Source organism: Hydra vulgaris, chromosome 15 (assembly GCF_038396675.1).
Source record: "Hydra vulgaris chromosome 15, alternate assembly HydraT2T_AEP".
Classification (NCBI taxonomy): domain Eukaryota; kingdom Metazoa; phylum Cnidaria; class Hydrozoa; order Anthoathecata; family Hydridae; genus Hydra; species Hydra vulgaris.
In genome coordinates this window covers 53,719,328-53,737,500 of record NC_088934.1, presented here as the reverse complement: position 1 = coordinate 53,737,500, position 18,173 = coordinate 53,719,328, and the positions used below count along the sequence as shown (strand labels likewise).

Below are 18,173 nucleotides of genomic sequence, written 5' to 3'. Positions count from 1 at the left end.
ATATATAAATGCGGTAGTGGTGTAGTGGTAGAGAGCTCGCCTCATAAGCAAGAAGTTCCGAGTATAATCCCCACCACTCCCCAGGTAGTACCGCACTCAACTTGTTTTTCTGTGCAGCGGTCTTGTTTGTTGAGGCTCCTGTTTTGGAGTTATAGAGTTGAGAGAGGGTTGTAACCAAAAAAAATAGTTGCTTCCTCAACTGCAGTGGCCTTCTTGGCTTTGGGTGAATAATTAAAAAATATATATATTAATTTTTTTTTAGTTTTGATTAAATTAATAAACTTAAAATTCAACCTTTATTAATCGATCAAGAAGCTCTGCACCATTTTTAACATTTGGATCAGGATCAGCAGCTAGCTAAGAAAAAAAAGCTATTAACATTAAATTAACATTAAATTTTTAATTCAAATTTTTAAAAATTTTTTTAAAAGCTTTCTATTGCACCTGTTTTTTTGTTATTTTATTTTAAATTCAACACCTATGGTTTGCCAATTATGTGGTTTATCCGTCCTAGAAATTAAGAAAAACAAAGGTTGGCAAAGAGTGCTGACATAAAACCAAACCAAGCAGAATAAAATTCCAAGCGGACACATTCTATATATATATATTTTTAAAAAAAGAAACTTTTATCTAATAAATTTATTATTTCCAATGAGCAAATTATGATCCACCGCATGGCTAAGTTTATTAGCTTTTTTTTATTCAATCAAATGTCCCCTCTTGAGGATTTTCGTATTTGCTCCAGTCAATGACTTCAAATTTTTTGCAGCAATGAACTGGTATCAAGAAGAGGATTCAGAACTGCAACTGCTAATTTTGTAGATTAACTGACACATTTAACTGAAAAGCTTGTTATTTTATCTTTATTTAAAAAAAAAATTATCAGACTTCACCAGAACAATGATAACAAAGAACCTTTTTTCTACCCCAAGACCAAAAGCTAAATTAGGAAACTCCAATTTTCCAATATTAAATTCTTTAACCCTTTTTGTCATTTAATTCTTTTTTAACATTTAATTTCTTTTCAATTTATTAGGAAGAATAAATCATTAAGAATGGCTCCAGATGACATTCTTCCAAGATTATCAAATTACAGACAATTTTGTTAAAAATTAGAAGTAATAAATGATTGAACCAAAAGAAGAATCAAACTTATTGAGGACTCTTGCAAACGTGCACAAAATGAAGAGCAACATCAATTTCTTATATGTCAATTTCTAAGTTGTTGAACAACACAGAAAGCATAATCTGTCTTAACTAAAATCAAAACTAATTAATACTTTTTTTATATTATTAGCATTTTTTTATTAATAAATATTGTTAAAAAAGCTAAAGCCTAAAAATTACTTGATTGAATTTTAATTACATTTTCATTAGGATTTTTAAAAATAAAAGGTTTTGTAATTTTAATACAGCCATCTCTAGACATTAATTGATTTTTTCGAAAATTTGGCTAAATATTAATCTGATAACCTTTGATATATTAAAGGTTATCAGATGAAAAGTAAAGTAACATAACATAAAGTTAATTATTTTAAGTTATTTAAATTTAAAGTTGAAAAAATTATAACATTATTTTTTCTTAAGATGGAGACTTCCAGATGACATTTTAAAATTTTGAAAAATTTACAGACATGTTTTTTTCCCATTATTTACCCTGTTATCCAGTAACGCAACCATTTTCAAAAAATTGTCAGAATGAAACACCCTATTGGATCATTCTTATAGCATCTCTATCACCTTTTTCTTTGTTCTTTGTTGTTCCCCTTATTTTCAAAACTGCACTCTTTTGTAATTTTTGATCAATAGATTTGAGCCCTCTCTATATCCCTCTACCAAAATTGTTATTATTGGTGACTTTAATGCTCATTTCCAGATTCCATTTTACAGCCTACAGGAAAAATATTAAGTCAAGCACTTATTAAATAGTTTTAAAAGAATTCAAGTAAGATCTGAAGAACACTTTTATAAAACTATGACAGGAATGTTGTCTGGACCACAAGCTGTAAATAACTTTTTCATTGAGAAATGATTTTATTTTTATTTATTTTTTTAATTTTGTTATCTAGGTGCCCTAAAAAGACCTAATGGTCTTGTCACAGAGCACCGCAGAAGTGCATTTAGTTAGGAAGTTCACGCCTCCTTCCTTACCATGACGCAAAAATATGTCAAGAGTTCGTTTTGAACCTGGATCTCCTGCTTCTAAAGCAAGTGCTCTAACCACTGTGCCATCGCCGCAATTTAATAACAGAAGCTGGAGTGATTTGGATATCTAACAATAGGTTAACCTGTTTAAGTGGAATAAACAGAAGAGTATGGCCATTAGATAAAAGGGTTGGTCCTTTATAACCTACATTGATGATCTTATTGACAATCTTACATTTAAAGTGGCTCTAATTGCTGACAACTTAATTTTATATTCCTGTCTTGACAAAAAGTCATTTCCTTTCTGTCTTCTTTCATGGAAACCATATATACAATCGGATTGATAAATTAGCATCCGCTAAGGATGCATCTCTTCTCTTTCTCTTTGTTACAAATATTATTATGGCCATTGCTTAAGGTAGCTATCACCTCTAGTTCCATCAATCAAAACTTATTCTTACTTGAATTATCATTCAGCAAAGTCGCATCTTTTTACCGTATCTGTACCTGCATGCTCTAAAAACTTTCATTTGTCTAGTTTTTTTCCCGCACTTTAACACTTTAAAACTGTCTTCAATTTTCAAGTTTTCCTGAATCATACAACTTTTCAAGTCTTCTGTCAATTGTTTCCTTGCTCTTTAACTCTATTCTTTGGTTTTAAGTAACTCCCAGCTTAATAGTGATTGCTCACAGTCTTCTTGGAAGTGAATTAAGTAAAAAATATATACTATTTAAATTGGCAAATGCTGACTTTTTTTGTCAACTAAATCATTACTTTTTTGTGGCTCTATTTGCTAACAACTCAACTTTATATTCCAGTCTTGACAAAAAGTCATTTCTTTTATATCACTTTAAACAGACAGCAAAGCTTGACTAAATAAATCAAAATTTAAGGCAGCTATTCTAAGAACAATCCTTGAATTAGCTCATGGATACTCTACTTCTTGTTAATTTTTGTTACTGAATATTAATGCTGCATTTTTTTGTATGGACAGTTAAATACCTTTTTTTTTTAAGGACAGTTAAAGATATTTTTAACTCATAGAATTTTTTGTGAAGAAATCTTATCATATTAAAGGAAGTTAAAAAAAATTATCCTACAAAAATTACTTTCAAAACTAGTAAACCTGAACACATTGAAAGTGATGTTTTATCATTTCCTGATCTAATTTGTAACTCATCAGTTCAAAAGATTGTGATATGATTGTGATATGATTGTAAGATGTACCAACATACATTGTAAAATTGAAAATCCCTGAAGGTAAACGGTTTGGGAACAAAAAACCATTTAACCATTTAAGGATGTTATACATTTAAAAAAACATTCTAAAAGTAAAAAAAAGAATTCTGAGAAAAAAAAAACTTCATTAATTGTTAAGCAAAAGTGTTGAGAGAGAAAGAAACAAAAAGTTATGTTAATATTTCTAGAAAGAGTAACATAAGATCAGGAAACTTAAACATTATGATAAAAAATTATTCTTATGATAATTTAGTAAGAGTGAGGAGATAATATGAGACATAAGATGAGGAGAAAAAGTTTCTATGTAGTACTGTATGTACATTACTTATGTAACCTATGTTATGTAGTTTTTACTTGCATGTTTACATTACTTATGTAACCTATGTTATGTAGTTTTTACTTGCAATATATATATATACATATATATATATATATATATTGTATTATATATATATATATATATATATATATATATATATATATATATATATATATATATAATATATATATATATATATATATATATATATATATATATATATATATATATATATATATATATATATATATATATATATATATATATTGTATGCGGTAGTGATGTAGTGGTAGAGCGCTTGCCTCATAAGCAAGATGTTACGAGTTCGACCCCCATCACGTCCCTGGTAGTACCGCGCTCAACTTGTTTCTCCGCGCAGCGGCCTTGTTCGTCAAGGTTCGTGTTTCAGAGCTATAGCGTTGAGAGAGGGTTATTAACCACTAATAAGTAGCCTCATCCTCTGTAGTGGCCTTCTCGGCCTTGAGGAGGTGAATATATAAAAAAAAAAAAAAATAAATAAATAAATATATATATATATATATATATATATATATATATATATATATATATATATATAAATATATATATATATAAATATATATATATATATATATATATATTTAAACATTTTCGCTTCCAACAAGGCTGCAAGCAGCGACTAATTAAAGTTGGAAGTTACTGAAAGAGAAAAGATGAAGATTGTAGACCAAGATAACGATTGATGGACGACTTAAAGGATTGCAAATTATATGAATCAGGAAAGCAAGATGAAGGACGGGACTTCCAAAGAGCTGATGTTCGAGAAAAAAAACTAAATAAATAGGCGTTTTTGGAGCACTTAGGAACAATCACAGAAAAAGGATGAAACTTAATTGAATGACGAGTAACACGAGAATAAATTTTAGTAGATGGCACAGGAGACGCTAGCTCTTTAGAGCAGTGCCCATTATAGTAAGTGTAAAAAAGAGAAAGAGAAGCAACATTACAACGATGTGATAATGGTTGGAGGTTGGCTGCAAGAGCAGGTCCAACTATGTTCACAATGCGTTTTTGCACCTTGTCTAAAAGAGAAAGCGCATCATTAGAAAATCTGCCCCAGATATGGCAACAGTATTCCATACAAGGCCGGATTTGAGATTTATAGAGATAGAGAATAGAATCCGAAGTGAGAAAGTAAGGAGCTTGATAAAGAGATGCAACCTTAGCAGATGCTAATTTTGCAACTGATTTGATATATGGTTTCCAAAAAAGATCGGAAGAGTTAATCCTAGAAGATGAAGAGTAGATGACTCATCGAGTACATAACCGTTCATAAATATAGGAAGATCAAACTTATTGCGATAATGATTGGCTGAAAAAAATTAAGTTTTATCTGTATTGAAATTCACCAGCTACTGTGAGCCCCATGCTGTAGCAGAAGTGAGATCCTTTTCAAGCTCAAATGCTCCCTCCAAGCAATCAGAGAGTGTTGGTTTCTTTTCATGACAAGAATAAATGGTAGTATCATCAGCAAACAATGCCACCTTAGATGTGAGAATATCTGGAAGATTGTTAATGTAAATTAAAAAGAGTATAGGGCCAAGGATAGAACCTTGAGGAACCCCTCAAGGTTCTATCCTTGGAAGGAAGGATTCAATAATCTTAAAGATGTTGCCAAATACACCATAAGAAGAAAGCTTATGGAGAAGATCAGCATGCCAAACTTTATCAAAAGCTTTTGAAATGTCAAGAGCAATGACCTTAACCTCTCCACCTTTATCTAATGCACGATAAAACCTATTGGTTATTACTGTTAGCAAATCAGCTGTAGAACGAGAAGATCGAAATCCAAATTGATGGTCAGAAAGTAAGTTATTAGAATTAAGATGAGAAATTAAGTGTTTGTTAATTAAAGATTCAAAAACCTTGCTTATGATAGGAAGAAGACTAATGGGATGGTAGTTAGACAAATCAGATCGCTCTCCAGAATTTTTGAAGATAGGGATAACAGATGCCGCTTTCCAGCAGGCTGGAAAACAATACTCGGATAAGCACATGTTGAATAACTTTGAGAGCATAGACGACAGCTCTGGAGAACACTTCTGCAAGACAATAACAGGTATGTTGTCCGGGCTACAAGCTGTAGAATAGTCTAGGCAGGAAATCACTTTAGATACAGAAGCTGGAGTGATATGAATGTCAAGCAAAGGATCAACCTGTCTGTTGGCAATATCAGCAATATCAAACGCAACTAGTGGAATCAAGAGATGATATTGATGAAAAGTTTTTAGCAAACAATTTAGCTTTGTCTTTGGTGAGGTGACAAAGTCTGAACCATACAAGAAAGGTGGAAATAAAGATTTGCCCTTATTATTGATACTATTAAAGATTCTCCATAAAACTGAGTTTTAGAGCTGTACCCTCATTAGGAGATAATAGAATGAGTTGCCTAGTCATAAAAACAGAGACACAAGCAAAACCCATGCATTGAGTCTAGAAGATCCAGCATTCAATATCCTAAACTGGAAACAATGTATTAAAAATATATCTGCGCCAGCCTAATAGATGAAGAAGGGGTGCGAAGCTGGTCAACAAATAGAATCTGTTTACCCCTTAAAATAGTTATCTGTTTACCCCTTAAAAAATATTTATATATATTATATGTATATATATATATATGTGTGTGTGTGTGTATATATATATATATATATATATATATATATATATATATATAAAATATATACATTTTATATATATATATATATATATATATATATATATATATATATATATATATATATATATATATATATATATATATATATATATATATATATATATATATATATATATATATATATATATATATATATAAAATATATACAGGGCGCAACAAATCATTTTTTTAAATAAACTTTGATGTTCGTACCTTTATATATTGACGAACATCTAATAATAAAGAGGTATATGTCAAATAAGGGAGTTTTACTTTTAAATAACTCTTTTAATCAAATGATCTTTTGTTAAACTATAAGAGAGTTTTATCTTTAAATAACTTTTATTCTAGTTGATAAGTTATTAGATATATCAAAGATGCTTATTGAATTTAATCAACTTTTTATTTTTTTAATACAAATTTTCATGCATTTACAAAGTGTGCGCAAATTAATGAGAATTAAAGGTTATTTTCCACAAGACAAAAAAATCGCGTGAAGAAAATTTTATTGTAATGACAAAACGCCATTCAGATTTTTGCATATTATTTTTTGCGTAACTATTTTTGTTATCAATAATAAAATGGCAGCTATAAGTTTACGATGTATGCTTTTGAAAAAAAAATAGTAAATATAAAATATAGTATTTGATATAATATTTTTTTAGAATATTTAAGAAAATAAATGCTTACTTCTCTTAGGAACACTTTTGTAGAAAAACTGTTACTGCAAAAAGTAACAGATGGCTTAACTCTGAAAGGAGATAAACCTTCTTGTGAAGTGAAATTTTTGGAATTGATAGCATTAGTAAATTCATCTTTATTTGATAAATTTACTTATTTTAATGCTTGCCAATCTTTCACGTGAATTTTAAGTAAATCAATAACAAAACCAACTTAAGCATTTTGCTTATTGTTGCTGTTGTTCATTGCTGTTGTTGTTATTGAAAAAAAAAACAATGTGCTTTTGCTTTTTTTTACTGTTGACTTCACATGATATATTATTTAAACATGATTGCTTTTCGCTCATAAAAATCTGCAAAAAAGATATTTTTCGCTGCAGCAAAATTAGCAGAAATGTTTTATATGTGCATGCTTAAGGAAAAAAAATTTGCTTACTGCAAATATTTTGCATTGTTGAAAACAGCCTTAATATGCAATAGCTTGATGATTGTAAACTATTATCTATTAATACTAAATAATGAATTTTTCTTAATTTAGTTTGTCAAACTTGTTTACTTATAAAAAACATGTATAAACTTGAGGAAATTAAATAAAAGGGAACTACAATTAAAATAAAAGTTGTATTGACATTTCTTTTTTTAAACCTTTAAAAATAATAATATCATATTAAGAATTTAATAAGCTATTATATTAAGTTATTATTAAATACTTAATATGATATTATTATACTATTATATAAATATAATAATATTAAGTATTTAATATATAATATTAGGTATTTAATAATAAAAATATCATTTTATTACTGCAATAATCAATCAAACTAAATAAACTATAATTTACTTTGTTTTTAAACTATGATAAACAAAATAAATTTATATATTATATTAGATTATATAAATTTTAACAAACTTAAAAATTCTTTCCAAAACTTTTAAAAGTGTTTTTAGTATGCAAACAAACATTACTTCACTTCAAGGAAAATTTAAAGAAAAGTTTAAAAAAAAAGCACACTTTTGAAAAAAACAATTATTTTTAAGCATGGCTTCTTTCAAAGTAATTGCAAACACATTCATTTTAAGTAAATGTGCGTTTTTGAAAACGCATGTAAAAACCATGCTAAAATATAATTTATTTCTTTAAAAGCGTGCTTAGTTATTTAATTTAAAAGTAGCACTATTGATGAAAGTAATTGTTTTTTTTTAAAAGTCATCGAAAATGTGTTTTAAATTTAAAGTAATTTTTTAATATAAATATGTTTTTTATAATAAATAAAAAACTATACATTGCATAATTATTTGGAAAAAAAAATTGCTGAAGTAATGCATTAGTTTAAAAAAATTTTAAACAAATGTCAACGTTTGCTTAAGTAAAAGTAAAGAAACATGAGGTTTTTTTTTTAGTCTTTTTTTAAACAAATGTTCACACGTTTGTCAATTTGTCGCACCCTGATATTTATATTGATTTTAAAAAACTACAAAAAATTATGTGATGAACTTTTAAAACTAAAGGTTCACCTTGCTAAGCCCATCAAAAATTTCATTGAAAAATGGAAGAATCGATCCTCTAGCAACTTTTGCAATGTTATACAATGCTTCACAACCATAGTATCTCACTCTGCTATCTTGGTCAGAGAAACAGGACAAGACTGGTGAAACAAGGCATTGTAAATAAAAAGTAGCATCCTGTAAAATTTAAATTAAAAAGTAATTTAACAAAATTTACAAACATTTTGAATTTAAAAACAACTTTTTAATAAAATATTTAAAACAACAAAGTATTAATATAAACATTCAAATTTTATAAATTTCCAATTCACTTATTTATTCTTTCAAAAACATTGTGTTTGAATATAATTTGTTCACAAATAATTTTAAATTGTTTACCATTATAAGTTGTTTGCATACAATTCAAACTTTTTTTTTTTTAAATTTAAGTAAGATTGAGCATTAATTTACATAATATTTTCAATTTAAATAATGGGCACTAACATTTCAGACCCATAAAAAACAGGTCTTAGTGAGTCTAAAATTATACATATTGTCTATCTTTTAAAGTTATGAACAAAAAAATAATTTATAACATAACTTTAAAATTTTTTAAACGCTTTGGTAGTCATTGCGCGAACCGCTATTTAATGGTAGAAAGTAAAAGTCTGTCAAATCTTTGTTTTGAATTAACAATTAATGTTCAATACTTTATAACTTGTAAAATTGATAACCTCTATAAAAAAAAACGAGTACAGACTTATAAACTTTTTTCTTTATTAAATTTCTATTAAATTTTTATTAGATTTTTATTAAATTTTTTCCCGCAGCTTATTAGGAACTTCGTCCTTTATTTAATTTTGAAGAAAATGAAAGTTTGAATGTTAAATCTTTTTTCCTATAAAAAAGTAGTCTCTTTAATGTGTGTTGAACGGGAAGACTTAACTAATTACCTAATTATTTAAGCATTAATAAGAAAATTTCTACCGCTGTTTTAATGTTTTAATTTTGAGCTTTTTAAAAACTCTCTTTCTTTTGTTTGTATATATATTATATTATATCTTTATAAATCAACAATAGAACTTCAAAAATGTTATAATTTTATTTTAGAAAATTAAAAAAGATTTAAAAAAATGAACATGCAAGCAACAGGATTTGAACACTCACCTTGTACTTTAGAGGCGCAGCAAGTTAACCACTTAATATACAAAAGACTTTTTGCTTATTAAATTTTGTTTTAAAACAGCAAATAAATGCTATAAATAAAATTTAAAAAATGTTGCCGCAATATTGAAGTAAAAGTGTAAAACTTTACATATGTTTTAAAATTACATTACTTGAAGTTTACAAAAGTTAGATATTTACATACACTTTTGTTCACATTTTCTGATACAAAAAGTGCTGCAACTCTTACTTACCATTAACTTGGGTGTAATGACTGCCATGACTTCTGTGTCAAACACTTACGAATGAGTAACGGCAGCATTGAATTCAGTATTAAAATATATATATATATGTGTGTGTATATATATATATATATATATATATATATATATATATATATATATATATATATATATATATGTGTGTGTATATATATATATATATATATATATATATATATATATATATATATATATATATATATATATATATATACATATATATATATACATATATATATATATATACATATATATATATATACATATATATATATATTATACATATATATATATATATACATATATATATATATATATATATATATATATATATATATATATATATATATATATATATATATACATATATATATATATATACATATATATATATATATACATATATATATATATATACATATATATATATATACATATATATATATATATATACATATATATATATATATACATATATATATATACATATATATATATATATATATATATATATATATATATATATATATATATATATATATATATATATATATATATATATATATATATATATATATATATAAATTTCACTATTTTTATAGAACATCAAGATTCAATATTAATATAAAAGTTGATGATGTATAACTTATTAGAACTTTATGTTGTTTTTCTAAAAAAAAATTTTTTGCAGTTTCAACAAAAATATGCACCCAAATGACTAAAAACCAGTTATTATTTAAAAACCCAGAAGAAGCTGATATATATTGCATCAAAAAACAAAACATATAAATCTTTCAAGACTTTTCAGAATTCTTTAAAAATAAGAAAAATAAGAAAAACAAACTTCTGACTTGTTTAAAGTGTTATGAAACAAGTGATTTATTTAAAAGAAAGCAGGGGGAAAAAAAACTTAAAAACAGCTGCAGAAGTTAAGAGTCAAATATTAAATTGTTTTACCAAAACTTCAAAATAATTTTTATATTCAAGGAAACAAAATAAAATATTTTTAAATTGTTTTGCTTACTTTTATTTTTAAAATTTTATATAAAAAGTAATAATAAAGTGATTTTAAAATAAATCAAAAACAACTAACAAATCTCTTTATTTTTTCATATTTTTGAAAAAAAAACTTTTGGTTACCTAAAGTTTTCAACCAAATATAAAAACTTTTTTTTATGACTTAAATCATTAAGAACACTTGAAAATAAAAAAATTTCAAGTAGGCTTAAAGAGTATTAAATTTTCATAAATTACTTGAAAAAAATTTTTATAATAATTAAAAAGTGTTTCGCTTTTATTTGAGCAATCGAGTTCTTTGCAATACCAGTATGCAAGCAACTACCTAGTTAAATACTAGGTAGTTGCTTGCATACTGGTATTGCAAAGAAGGTCAGGTGGCACCTTCTCTAACAGTTCTAAATATACCCCATGATGTAAATATATTTTATTTAAAATCCTTATCTAAACTTTTGAAAAATAATTTTTTTAATTTAGAATTTGTCTGAAGATAAAAATTTTCATTTCTTCACATCATTAAAATAAACATCAATAAATTTTATATAAATGCTAACAATAGTTACTAAGTAAAAAACAGTTAACAAAAACAGGTTAATAAATAATTGTTTTTTTAATTTTATTCCACCTCCAAATGCTTTAGAAAAGATTTTTCTAGATAATTTAATAATGGAAAAAATTAAAAAAAAGTTTTAGTAAAAAGAAATTACCTTTCCAAGAGCAATTGCAGTTGCAGCTAAACCGATAAGTCCTCCTTTTCGACTATGGGGATTATGTGAAACAGCAAACTCATCTGTCAATATGTTGATTAACTTTCGAATTTGTTTTACATCATTGTTTATTTGAAATTCTTTAACCATCCTAATAAATAATTATATTGGTGTTGAGTACTCAACTGATGTCAACCTAAAACAGTTTTAGGTTGCCAATTCTAAAGGCTGGTGTTGAGTATTCAACATTCTTTATGATCTGGTTTTTTTTATCACAGTTCAAATTTTCTTTTACGGAAGAAAATTTTATTTGGTAAGCAAACCTTGTTAATTCCCATAAATTATTATAGCTGTAAATAATCTAGACCAAAACTAGATCAAACCGATTTGTTCTGCAAAATTACTTTGATCTGCAATATTGAAAAAACTTGTTTTATATAAGTAAAAAAGAAAAGCTCAAGTTGTCCCACCTAAAAAAATATAATAGTATATTTATGCATATTGTATCATTTAGTAGCTTTGTGCATCTTGTATTTTAAAATAGTATCTTTGTAAATTTTGTATCTTACTTAAAAATATCTTTTACTGACGAGGTTAGGTAATTTAGGATAAATTTTACATTTTATTAAAGCTAAATGTGTATTTACTAATTTTACTATTTCTTATTTCTGTAGTATTCCTAGGTGTTAAAAAAAACATATTCTGGAATTTAAAAAATATATATAATAAATGTAAAAACTTTACAAAAATTTATTTTTATTAGGTGTAACCAGTGAATATCATAACCATCATAATTTATTTTTCAAGTGGTATTTAATTGGTCCTCAATTTTTTTTTAAGTTATCTTGCTTTTACCTTGTTACAATGAAATCAATCTTTTCTGACATACTGGATTTTTTGTTTAAACTTTGCAAACTTTGCTTGAAGATTAATATTCTTTCCTGAAACAACCATATCTCCTATCATTACTATCAGATATACATACTAATATTTTTTTAAATATCTAGAAAAAACTCTAGTGTTAAATTTTTTTTGAAAAGGAAAAAATCTTAATAATTAATACTGACATTAGCTATATAATAAAAATAATTACCAAAAAAAAATTTTGTGTTTGAAGTTTTTTTTTTTTAATCAGTATATCTTAATTTTTAAACCACTAAATACAAAAATGAAGTCAGTCATCTTTATACTAATTCTTCATAAAAAAAAACTTGATTATTTTTTTAGCAAGGACATTCCTGTAACTCATCAATTGAAAACTTTTATAGTTAAATAATGTTGAATGAAAAATAAATTTTAAATGTGCTATGCTATAACTTATGCAACTGCAGAGTAGTTGAGAAGTAGCATTTGGGTAGTTGTTTAAAAAAGTAACAGCTTTAGCAGATATTTTGCAACACACACAAAAATGAGTAAATATCATCATATCCTATAACATAGTGTAACTTCATTTTTTATATTGCATCTTAAACACTTGAAATTTGCTAATAGTTCAAACAAACAATTTAAAAAAAGCTTTTATTTTGTTTATTTATTTTTAAGTATACATTTTTTGTAAATATTATCTTGAATTTATATGTATACATTAGTCAATAAAAAATACCATTAGTACATTTTCTTCATTCAAAATTAACATCTAAAAAATACTTTTTATTTTTTTGTTTGTTTTTTATTGTGGTTCTCTCCCAACAAGGGTGCAAGCAACCACTATTAACTTGCAAGGATTAAGTTGTAATAAACAAGCATTAAGTTGCAAGGATTAAGTTGCAAGTTACTAGAAAACAAAGAATAGATTTCAAGATTAAGAAAATGGTTGACAGAATACTTGAAAAGTTGTAGGTTGTATGAGTCAGTAAAACATAAAGATGGGAGAGACTTTCAAAGGAGTGAACTGCAGGAAAGAGTTCTAAAGAGATTAACCTTTAGAGTATGCAGGGAAATATACAGTAAAAGAATGAGACTTTTCTGAATGACAAGTCAAACAAGAATGAGTTTTGGTGGATAAAACTAGAGATGATAGCTCCTTTGAGCAGCAACCATGATAACATATTTGTAGAAAAGAGAAAGAGGCGCAACCTTACAACAATGGAAGAGAGGTTCAAGCTTGGCAAATAAAGCAGGTCTAACTACATTTACAAATTGTTTTAAGGCCTTGTCTAGAAGAAAAAGAGCATCATTAGAAGTACCAGCCCAAATATAACAACAGTATTCCATATAGGGGTAAAAAATTGATTTGTAGAGGTAGAGAATGGAATCAGAAGTAAGAAAATGGCAATCACGATAAAGAGAAACAACCCTAGCAGTTACCAACTTAGTAATCAATTGTACAGTGGTGGCTCAAAAAATTAGAGCCACCTCGAAATTTAGACAATATTTGAGTTTCGACTGTGAAATTAATTAAAATACATACGGATGTCCAGTTTTTGTCATTTCGCATTGTTAATTACTTGATTTTGAACATATTTTTACAATGACAACACTATTGAGCGGTTTAGAGTGAAGTTAGTTGCATTATTGCAGAAGATGTCATATTTTAGCACGTGTTGTACTGGGCGATAGTTGTGTTTCTGGCGGTTTTTATTTGTTGATTTTATATTTTTACACCAAAATTTGTTTATTTTACTATTCAACACTTATTATATATTCTATTTACAGTTAAGTTATCATTATTTTACAACTTTTTTATCATATTTAGGTAAATTTTGCTATTTTTTAAAATAATTGGTGTTTTTAAGGTATGGGCAAAGAGAAAGATATTTCTCCCACAAAACTAGGGCTTATTCAAGGATATATGTCGAGTGGAAATCATTCCAACAGGCAAATTGCCAAGTGTGTGAATGTTTCCAGAGCAACAGTCAATAGGATTAAAAGAAAACTGGACAATAATCAATTACTAAAATTGAATAAAAGAAAAAATTGTGGACGAAATCGAATTACAACGCCTCGCACCGAAAGAAAAATAAGGGATATTGTGATAGAAAATAGGAGAAAATCGAAAAAAAGTGCTTAAGGAAATCATAAACAATGAAGGTATAACAATATCCCTTGCAATACTTCGGAGAAGAATGGCGGAGCAGGGGTTTAAGGCCTGTAGACCAGCCAAAAAACCAAGGCTAACCCAGGCAATGAAGGATAAACATCTGCAATGGGCTAAAAATCATCGCCATTTTACCACTGATGATTGGGAAAGAGTAAATACTCAGTTTCTCTTCATAAACACATTAAAATTTAAACAAATACCATATTAAAAAAAAAGAATCTAAATATTTCATCAAAAATATTAACCCAATTTTGAAAATTTTAGGTTTGCTTCTCAAATGAATCCACATTGGAAATTCTAATGGATAAAACTAACTTCGTCCGAAGAAGGACAGGTGAAATGTTCAATAAAGATTATCTTGTGGAGAGGGTGAAGCACCCGCTAAAAATTATGGTCTGGTCAGTCATTAGTAGCCAGGGTACTGGAAGGTTATACATTGTAAAAAATACATTGCGGCAGGACCAGTACATCCAAGTCTTGAAGGAAAGAATGATTCCTCAAGCGATGGAGTGGTATCCGAATGGGAACTTTACCTTCCAGCACGACTCTGCTCCATGCCATAAGGCAAAAACTGTAACAAAGTTTTTAGAGGCTGAAAAAATCCATGTATTACACTGGCCAGGAAACTCGCCCGGCCTAAATCCCATAGAAAATTTATGGGAATTGTTAAAGAGGGATATAAGTAAAAATCTTATAACAAATAAAAGAGATTTGATTGAAAAATTATTAAAAGTGTATGGCACCACAGCGAGGAAATAAAAAAAAATTGTCAAAACCTCATCAAAAGTATGACCAGAAGAGTTGAAGCCGTAATTGCTGCAAAAGGTGGCCACACTAAGTATTAGTGATTTTGTGTACAATATTTTGTATATCTTATTTATTTTTCCTAAATATACGTTACACTTCTATATTTTTGTCATTTACTATTATTTATATCCTATATTCCCAAAATAAATAGTTGTAAATTTAACTCATTACAAAATATAGGGAAAATCAGCTTCAGAATATGAAAATTTGTAAAAATGTTTGGTGGCTCTAATTTTTTGAGCCACCACTGTATATATGGTTTCCATGAGAGGTGAGTATTGAAAGATAATACAGGAGAATGTCAAGAAGAAGACTCAGTGAGAGGGTTGCCAATTATTTATATAGGAATGTCGACAATATCACAATAGTTGTTTGTAGTAAATAACTGAATTTTGTTGGAGTTAAAATTCACAAGTTATAGCAAACCTTAATCTGTTACAGAAGTAAAATCAGATTCAATTTAGAACCCTGTTCTAAGAAATCGAAAAGAGAAGACTTTTTGTCAAAACAGGAGTATAAAGTTAATGACTTTATTAAAGTGGTTAAAAAAAAATTATTTAATAATCGCAAAAACTTTTCCAGACACACCATATGAAGTGAGTTTATGGAGAAGACCAGCATGCTCAACTTTGTTTAAAGCTTTTGATATTTAAAAAGCAACTGTCCTAGCCTCGCCGCCTCCGTCTAATGCATGATGAAATCTTCAGTCACATTAGAGCAAGTCAGCCATAGAGCAAGAAGGTAGAAAACCGTATTGATTATCTGATAGTAGGTTATTCAACTCAATATGAGATGTTAAAAACTTTTTGATCAAAGACTCAAAGACCTTGCTAATAACAAACGGTAAGAAAATGGTAGTTAGAGGGGTCAGAATATTCTTTAGATTTTTTAAAAAGTGGAACCACAGATGCCCTTTTTCAGCAAGCAGGAAAACAAGATTCAGACAAGAACTTATTGAATAGTTTCGAAAGAATAGAAGAGTGTTCTAAATAACACTTTTGTATGACTATGACAGGAATGTTGCCTGGACCACAAGCTATAGAAGAGTTTAATTGAGATATGACTTTAGGAACGGAGGCTGGAGTGATTTAAATGTTTAAGAATAGGTTAATCTGTTTAACTGGAATGGAAGGAAGAGTATGACCATATAATTCAAGAGTTGAATCAAAAGAAAAGTTCTTTCTTTTGTTATACAATTACTATATTACTTAAAAATACTCATTTCAAATACTCATTGTTATCTAAAAATACTCACTTCGCCATTATTCAATTTATCTATTAAAACAGTTTATTATGAATTCTATAACAAGTAACAAGAATTGGCAAAACTGGATCTTCTTTTTTTTTCATATACTAAATTATCACATGTTAAATAATACATGGTATCAAAACCCCTAAATCCTGCTGGATTTATATCACTGTGTTCAAAGACATAAAAGCGTTTTCTAAGTATACCTTAAAAGCAACAATATAAAAAATATTTCAAAATCTAAACAAAGACTCTTACAACTAAATATAGTCAAACAAAAATGTTATACAAATAACAGTCAAACAGACAAAGGAAAGATTTTAGAAATTACAAATAATGTTAAAATTAAATACACAATAAAAATGTCTGTTGATCTATAATACTTAGAATTGAGTAAAATATCTAAAATACTGAGAAACTTCTTCTTTTTTTGTTGTTGATGTTATTAGGAAAAAAAGTACAAAAAAATATAAAAGAATACTTTTCAATTTCCAATGCTGCCGTCTTTCGCTTTTCATAAAGTTTGTCATTGAGACCTCTTACAACTTGAATAGTAAGTGGCGAAAAATCTTTTTCACTCATTTTATTTTTAGTTAGCTGTTTGGTTAGAGTTGTTTTGTTATTTGTTTTTTTGTTTTTTGTTTTAGGGCTAGATCTAGAAAAAATATATATAAATTTATAAATGTTATATTAAATAAATTGATAAATTCTAAAGAGACTGCATAACTAACATTAAATTACAAGACAATCTTTTTTAAAAGATTTTAATACTCTCTTAAATAAATTGTTATATTACATTAGGCACTTTACACTTTATAGAGTACGCAGTAATTACAATAATAATAACAATAATAATAACAATAACAATGATGATAATTATGAAGAAATTAAATTATTATAGATGGTTGTATAAAGTTTTATTTTTTTATATTTTTTACTTTTTTTATTTAACTTATAAAAATTTTTTATATAATTAATATAAATATTTAAATTTTATAAGCGACAACTTTAAACAGAGATGGTCTCTTTAATAAACTTTATATAAGAATCATTAAAGTTAATTCACTTGAAAAGATAGATAGATTTTGTTGAGAAGAAAAAAAAGACAAACTTTTTTGAAAGCCGTTTGAATTAAATAACTTTGACCTTATGTTTTTATATTATTGAATTGCATTTAAATAAAGTAACAAACCACTGTTAATGATTTTTTTAAAAATATTTAGGAATAATACATATTTTTTTATACTTATATAAGTATGTTTTTTTTTAATATAAATACCTTAAAATAAAATAAAAATTATATCAACTTTTTAAATAAACGATTTAATTATTTTTCCTTTC

General features: G+C 26.7%; 1 protein-coding gene across 1 annotated transcript in view; it reads right to left on the bottom strand.

Moving 5' to 3' along the window:
* Positions 1-17,489, bottom strand: part of LOC100212842 (protein VAC14 homolog) — a 67,123-nt gene extending 49,634 nt beyond the window's left edge. Inside the window, exons 1-4 of the mRNA XM_065820007.1 lie at positions 17,314-17,489; positions 11,737-11,887; positions 8,598-8,765; positions 295-357 (exon numbers count right to left, since the gene is read on the bottom strand). Coding sequence (XP_065676079.1) covers positions 295-357; positions 8,598-8,765; positions 11,737-11,887; positions 17,314-17,414 — 483 coding nt within the window. The 5' untranslated portion in view covers positions 17,415-17,489. The remainder of the gene's footprint in view (positions 1-294; positions 358-8,597; positions 8,766-11,736; positions 11,888-17,313) is intronic.
* Between the last annotated feature and the right edge of the window lie 684 nt (positions 17,490-18,173).